Below are 7,992 nucleotides of genomic sequence, written 5' to 3'. Positions count from 1 at the left end.
TTTCCCCTGGCTTCTTCTTTTACTTAAAAAAGCAGACCTTAACTCAGTCTGTCTGATAAAGGGTCACTGTTTCAGTCTGAGATTGTGTTGACTTTACAAGCTGATCCCATAGTCTCACTATGCCACTATAACATAGCGCAATCCTATGCACTTAACAAGATGAGCCTCGGATGGCCTTCTCTCTGTCCCATCAGCCAGGACAGCTAGGCTGGTGGGGACGAGGGAGAGGGCCTTTTCTGTGGTGGCCCCCACTCTGTGGAACTCCCTCCCTAGGGACCTCCGTCATGCCCCCTCTTTAATGAGCTTCCGTCGTGCATTAAAAACGTGGTTGTTCAGGCAGGCATTTGGGGTGGGTTAGGGTATTTTAGAAAATGATTTTATTGTAGAATTTTATTGTTTTAAACTGTTTTATTTTATGTTGTACATCGCCCAGAGTGGCTGGGTGACCAGCCAGATGGGAGATTAATAAATTTAATAATAAATAAATTTAAAATAAATGCACTTCCAGCATCAAAGTAATAAAGCACAAGGATAACTATAGAAATTGTAAGCCTGGCAGGGATTGTCTAATTATTAATCTTTGTAAACCACTGTGAGCCTTTTTTGGCTGAAAAGAGTAAAAATAAATAAACAAATAATAGAAACAAGATACTATATAGGCATACCCACAGCAATGCTGCCACCCACTAATCACAACTTTGCAAACCAATTGTCTCCCATATTAGCCATACATGGAAGACACCATAAATTGGTGGCAATGACATTACCTTAACCATTTTATATTCCCTTGCACTCATAATGCACAAGCAAGCTAACAGGAAGGCCACACAGCCACTTTCTTCTAAGAGGCATCTACACCAAAGAAAATAGCAGGGCAATAACTGAGTTTGTAGCCACAAACTAAGCACTCCAGCCTTACCCCAGACAAGGGTTTTAATCTCCAGGCAGCCCAAGCATAAGGTAGCAGAATGACAAGAAAGGTCAGTAGCAGCCTTCAAAAAGGCCTTTTGCCAAAGAGAAACCCAGGGAAACAACAGATTGTAATTCCTATAGTGACAACTCCATAGCCCAAACTGCAGACTGCCCCAGAATATTTGAGCTATGCTGTAAGACCCCCTCTCCCCTACCACCGGTTTTTTTTTTGGGGGGGGGAGATGGCAACAACCCTACCACACATAGCTGCACTCCAGATTTTTTAAACCACCAGATCTCCCCCAATATTCGGTATTTTGATCTGGAATGAAGGAACAGGGCGTTAGTTTATATGGAACCCAAAGAGATGAAGGCCAGAATCCCAACTCCAAACTTGCTGAAGGCCTTTTCTGTAGTTACGGAGATTATTTTGAGTGAGACAGCCAGGTTCTATTAAACTGCAACCCTACCATTTATATTTTGCCATTTTTAGTAATTAGTTACTATGAGTGTACAGTTTGAATTTATTTTATTTTTGCTGCTCCCTCAGGGTTTGGATCTAGCCACATCTGGTATATGAGAATGGAGAGAATATTCCAGGTATTTTAGTAATTCAGACAGCCAACCTGTAATGCAGGGTTGGGCAACTTGTTGCCCTCCAGGTATTTGGCCTACAACTCTCATCAGCCCTAGCCAGCATAGACAGTGGTGAGGGATGATAGGAGTTGCGGCGGGTCAAACATCTGGAGGGCCACAAGTTGCTCATCCCTGCTGCACTGTGTAGACTAGTTTTCCAGTGGCATCTAAAGCCAAAGTTGCCAAAATAAAAATAACATCCTTTACTTTTAAAGCCTCCACAATAAATCAAGAAACAGTGAGATCACTTCGAACACTAGCCAAGCCTGTTGCTAGACTACGGACAAATGATGAAGCTCTTTCATCAAGAACTTTCGCTGTTCTCACTGAGACTTCATTAGAGCAGAACTACAGTGGCACCTGGCCTGCGTTGCGCACGCGCGGGCTCTATTCAATACTACAAATCCCGGCACGCAGTGCGTCCGCTAAATCCAATCGGTAATAAAAACAACAACAACAACAACAACAACAACCTGTATTTGGAGATATATATCCTGCTGGCGGGGAGAGCTGCCCCCGCTCCACAGAGACACTAAACAGGCGGCCAAGGTTGGCTTTACAAAGCCTGCCCCGGCCAATTGGAATTTGAGGCCTCCCTTCAAAAGGATGAGGCGCCAGTGGCTGGGGAGCGCCTGCGGCATCGCATCCTTCCCGCGCTGCCAGTTACAGGCGCGCGAGTTGGTTCGCGCTTCTCTCGCCTTCCCGTTTCATTCGTTGCCTGGTTCTCTGGGGCTTGTCAATCAGCGGCTCAACCGCACGCTCTTCAGGCAGAGAGAGGGGCGGGCGCAGGACGCAAGTCGTCCTCCTTCGCCCCGCCCTTGATCCCGCCTCCGCTTTCCTTTCGCTGTCAAGGGAGGGAGGGAAATCACCCACAACGGCAGTTAGTCGGCTTCTTTCCTTCCCTCGCGCCGCCCTGGCCACGCCCCCGTTTCGCCGCCCCCCCCCTTTCCTTCTCGCGCGGCTGTGGCTTCTGCCGTGGGTCGGCCCGCCTGTTTTGAGGCGAGGGCCTGGCTCACGCGGAGCTCGCGCCGCCTTCGCTCCCCTCCTGCCGCTCCCCCGCCCCTTCCTTCCCTTCAGGCTCGCTGCTGCTAGCTTCGGTTCCCTCCTCAGTGGGTGTCAGCCTGGGCCTCGCAGGGCCCCGCCCTCCTCCATCCCCAGGTCTCTCTCTCCTCACTCCCCCCCCCTTCCTCTGGCTCCAAGTTGTCAATCAGGGGCCGGGGCTGAGGCAGGCGGCGGCAGCGGGCGGAGAGACGGGCAGCTACGCCACAGCCCAGCGGCGGCCATTCGTGGAAAAATAGGCCGACCTGCTCCTCCCAGCTCCGGCAGCGACCGGCCTTCTCCCCGCCGCTACCCACAGCACCCCGCCCTCCGTCCCTCCCCTCCTCCTCGAGCCGCGCCTCAGCGGGTGTTAATGCGGGATGAGCGGTACGTAGCCCACACCTTCCTTCGTCCCCTCGTTCCCGCCCCCGCCGCCCCCTCTGCCGCCCGGGCGCGCCGTCCCGCCCTGCCTTCCCCATCTCTTCGGAGCTCCTCTTTCTCCCCTGTTCATCCCTCCCTCTGTCCCTCCTCCTTTCCTCCCTCTTCCATTCCCTCTTTCTTTCCTAGTCCTCCCTCCTGTGCACATCCATCCCTCCTTCGTTTCTGTTTCCTCCCATTTTTCCCTCCCTTGCGCCTCCCTCCTCCTGCCCCTAAAGCATCCTGGGCCACTCAGTAGCCGTAGATGCTTTAGGGGCAGGAGGAGGAGGAGAGTTGTGGGTGGATTTCCCCCTCTCCGGCTTACAGTCTCCGAGACCAGAAACCAATCAAACCTCCCCTTTCTGGGTGTTCGTTCGCCAGCCCCCATAGGCCGGGTTTCAAACCACGTTTCTTAGGTCTCCCTTTTCTGCAACACTGATGTGGACAGTGACTTGTGAGAATGTTCTGATAGGTTACTTTTTGTACAGGTAAAAGAGGATAACTATGCTTAATGGGTTTGGGGGTTTTTTCCAGATCAAAAGAAGGAGGAAGCTATGGCCTCAGAGGGAGAAAAATCTCCTGAAGCTGAAAACAACAATAAGAAAAGCAAAACTGGAGCCTCTCAGGTAAAATATGTAGAAAAAGGGGGGAGTTGCCAATATAAAAACTGGCTCAACTACTTTCAGTTCAAGAGATATTGCTATGTGCCTTAGCGAACAGGTTCAAATCTTTATTTCCAGGATATATTTAAGGAGGGGGTAGGTTTTCTTGTATTCCTGTGGAAGGTTTGGTAGAGGAAGAGAACTTGGTTGGAGTGAATGTCTTTAAAGTTAATTCTTTTGGATAGCTGGTAATACACTAGATGGTAAGTTATCCATGGCCATGCGTTTAGCTGTCTTGTTTCCTAGCAATCTTTAATATTCCTGCTACTGCCTTATCCTGTTTATCTCCTAACATGCACTGTGTTTCTGTTAGGATTCCCAACCTTCACCTCTGGCTCTGCTAGCAGCAACTTGCAGCAAAATAGGGACTCCTGGTGAAAATCAACCAACTGGACAACAGATTATTATAGATCCAAGTCAAGGTTTGGTGCAGCTTCAAAATCAACCACAACAATTAGAATTAGTAACAACTCAGCTTGCTGGAAATGCTTGGCAGCTTGTTGCTGCTGCTGCTCCTGCTTCAAAAGAGAATAATGTCCAACAAGCATCTTCTGTTGCTTCAAGTGCAGCAAGTCCCTCCAACAGCAACAACGGAAATGCATCCCCTTCAAAAACGAAGCCAAGCAATTCTTCTGGAGTAACTCCAGGACAGTTTCAAGTCATACAAGTACAGAATCCAGGTGGTAGTGTTCAGTACCAAGTGATTCCACAGATTCAGACAACGGAAGGTCAACAAATTCAGATAAATCCTGCTAATGCCACAGCTCTGCAAGATTTACAGGGTCAAATTCAGCTCATCCCTGCAGGGAATAATCAAGCTATTATTACAACTACAAATAGGACAGCCTCGGGGAATATTATTGCTCAGAACTTGGCAAATCAAACAGTGCCAGTCCAGATTAGGCCTGGTGTTTCTATTCCACTGCAGCTACCTATTGCTGGTACTCAGGCACAAGTTGTAACATCACTGCCTATAAACATTGGGGGAGTGACTCTAGCATTACCTGTAATAAATGTTGCTGCTGGTGGTAGTTCGGGACAGGTTACTCAGTCCACTGATAGTGGAGTTTCTAATGGAAATCAGCTGCTATCAACGCCTGTCACAACACCTTCTGCTAGTACTATGCCAGATTCTCCTTCCTCTTCCACTTGCACAACTACTGCCTCCACATCGCTAACAAGCAGTGAAACTTTAGTAAGCACTGCAGAAACAGGCCAGTATGCAAGCACAGCAAACAGTTCTGAGCCTACTACTGAAGAAACTCAAACAACCACATCAGAAACAGAAGCTCAGAACTCTAGTCAGCTTCAGTCTAATGGATTGCAAAATGTGCAGGATCAGTCAAATTCACTGCAGCAGGTGCAAATAGTAGGTCAGCCTATTCTACAGCAGATACAGATCCAACAGCCACAGCAGCAGATAATTCAGGCTATTTCTCCACAGTCTTTTCAGCTTCAGTCAGGACAAACTATTCAAACCATTCAGCAGCAGTCTTTGCAAAATGTGCAGCTACAAGCAATGAGTCCAACTCAAGTGCTTATAAGAGCACCAACTTTAACTCCATCAGGGCAGATAAGTTGGCAGACAGTGCAGGTCCAAAATCTTCAAAGCCTTTCAAATCTCCAGGTTCAAAATGCAGGGTTACCCCAGCAACTAACCATTACCCCTGTATCTTCAAGTGGTGGTACCATAGCTCAGATTGCACCAGTAGCTGTTGCTGGCACACCAATAACTCTAAATGCTGCTCAGATTGCTTCAGTGCCTAATCTTCAAACAGTAAGTGTAGCCAACTTGAGTGCTGCAGGTGTTCAAGTGCAAGGAGTTCCAGTCACCATCACAAGTGTTGCAGGTAAGTGATCTATATAGTATATTGGGGTAGTAGTGCATCAGTGTAATAAAAAATATAATTAAGATATGGGTATATCTGCCTTTAAGCCTTTTAAACAAAATAATAGATTACGTACACGAAATCTTAACATTGCCCAGCAACTTCCAGTTCTTTTTTGCTTGCACTGAATGCTGGCCTTCAAAAATGGCTCTTTGGGTGGTGTAGAGGGCTATGGTGAAAATGGGGGAGCAATGAAAGGCCCAGTGTATGTGTGTGCAGAACATCACATGTGACCCTTACGGTTCCAGCTATTAAGTATCATAGAAACACTTCACAGATTACAGTGGTACAAGTTAACATTGCAGTAAAGTGTCTGTCTATGTTATGTCTTTCACCAAAATGTGCCGCTGGTAACTTACTAACACTTCTCATGATTTTAGCTATTACTTATGAATCGATGAAGAGATAAGAACTTGACTCAAGTCACTACTTGACTCAAGTCGCTACTGGTATTTCAATCCCAAACCTAGAACATGATTATATCATACAATTAAACAGTGATCTAATAAAGTGCTGTCTGAATTAATATATGGAGTATGTTTTTATCTAATGCTGTTCTAATTCTGTTCAGAACCCTGAAATTGTATGATGATTAATTTGATTATCTTAAGGAGAAGTTGCAGACTTCTTAAAACCTGCAGGAACAAAACATAAAATACTTTAAAAGTTGCAAAACCCACATGCTGAAAGACAGTCTTGTCAAAATTAGTTTGATATGGTGTAACTTGGACATGGTATAACTTGTGTGAAAGATTGTTGCTACTGTAACTTGGTAGAATACTGTTACTAAAAAAGAAGGCCTAATGAAGACTAATTCTAATAGTTAATGAGAGATGATTAAAATTAAGGAACCCTCTGTAGAAATGGGATACATTGAATAATGGTTGGGTCCCATTTCTAAGGTGGTAAATGTATGAAGATCAAAAACGTATGGAAAAGGATGTTTTCCTTTACCTGCAGTGTAGATCATAAAGAAGTATTTGTAGAAAATGTATCTTACCTTATGTAAAGGAATACATCTGGTTGACATAAAATTAGCACTTGTTTTCAGAGTGTGAGCTGGAATGAAGCTCAAAATACTGTTTCTCTCTAAGGGCATTTAGATGCTCACTCCTTCCTTGCCTTCCTCCTCTTTCACATGCGGTAATAAAAATAACCTCTGAAGTTAAGTGGCAACCAGTGATATGGGACAGAACATTTTCTGAAATGGAAAGTATTTGGAAAATTTTTCAGTGCGTTATTTTTCCATCAAAAATTTTCCACTTCATACATTTATCAATAAAAAAAATTATTCATTTATTTATTTACAATATTTATATACCGCTCGTCATCAAAGATTTCGAAGTGGTGAACAGCAAGATAAAAGAATGAAATCCCGTAATTAAAACATTTTAAAAGAACGGATGAACATCATAAACCATGGCTGGTTACTTGGGGATAATATCGGAATAACATCTTCAGGAGGTGCCAAAAGCAACACAACGTTGGCGCCTGCCTGACCTCCAAAGGCAGGGAATTCCACAGGAAGGGGGCCACTACGCTGAAGGCTCTCTTCCTGATGGACTCCAACCGGTCCATAGGTTCATGTGGAACCACCAGGAGCAAGCCCTCCGATGACCTCAGTGACCGGGCAGGTTGGTAAAGAAGGCGCTCTCTCAGGTACCCTGGTCCCAAGTTGTTTAGGGCTTTGTACACGAGTACTAATACTTGTAGGGGCCGCGGTGGCTTAGTGGTTAAGACGCTGAACTGCAGACTGGAAGGTTGGCAGGTCAGCAGTTCGAGACCCGAGTGCTGCGTGACAGAGTGAGCTCCCGTCTTCAGTCCCAGCTTCTGCCAACCTAGCAGTTCGAAAGCAAGAAATTGCAAGTAGATAAATAGGTACCGCCTTGGCGGGAAAGGTAACAGCGTTCCGTGCACCTCGGTGTTCAGTCAGGCCGGCCACATGACCACGGAAGTGTCTTCGGACAGCGCTGGCTCTTTGGCTTAGAAATGGGGATGAGCACCGCACCCTAGAGTCGGACACGACTGGTTGGGGTTACCTTTACCTTACAAATACCTTAAACCTGGCCCGCCAGCGAAGGCAGCCAGTGCAGTTCCTTCAGCAAAGGAGTTACATTCTGAAAAGGGGCAGCTGCCGACAACAGCCAAGCTGCAGCATCCTGCACTACCTCCAGCTTCCGGACCAGCCATAAGGGCAGCCCCACATAGAGCACATTGCAGTAATCCAGTCTTGAGGTTACTAATGCCTGTACCACCATGGTCAGTCCACCACTCTGTCCAGGAGAGGCTGTAGCTGGCGAACCAGCCAAAGCTGGTAAAAGGCACTCCGAGCTGCCGTGACTACTTGGGCCTCCAGCGACAATGATGGATCTAGGAGTGCCCCCAGACTACGGACTTGATCTTTCAGAGGGAGTGCAACCCCATCCAGAACAGGCAAT

At 46.6% G+C, this 7,992-nt stretch overlaps 1 protein-coding gene across 2 annotated transcripts in view; it reads left to right on the top strand.

The window, feature by feature from the left end:
• The first annotated feature begins 2,497 nt into the window (after window positions 1-2,497).
• Window positions 2,498-7,992, top strand: part of SP4 (Sp4 transcription factor) — a 28,757-nt gene continuing 23,262 nt past the window's right edge. For both annotated transcript variants that reach the window (XM_084858598.1, XM_084858599.1), the window contains exons 1-3: window positions 2,498-2,973; window positions 3,538-3,629; window positions 3,979-5,515. In XM_084858598.1, coding sequence (XP_084714724.1) covers window positions 2,967-2,973; window positions 3,538-3,629; window positions 3,979-5,515 — 1,636 coding nt within the window. In that variant the 5' untranslated portion in view covers window positions 2,498-2,966. The remainder of the gene's footprint in view (window positions 2,974-3,537; window positions 3,630-3,978; window positions 5,516-7,992) is intronic.

The sequence above is a fragment of the Heloderma suspectum genome, chromosome 5 (assembly GCF_057233095.1).
Source record: "Heloderma suspectum isolate Gila_16-S chromosome 5, 16-S_ref, whole genome shotgun sequence".
NCBI lineage: Eukaryota > Metazoa > Chordata > Lepidosauria > Squamata > Helodermatidae > Heloderma > Heloderma suspectum.
This window is presented reverse-complemented; position numbering and strand designations above follow the sequence as displayed.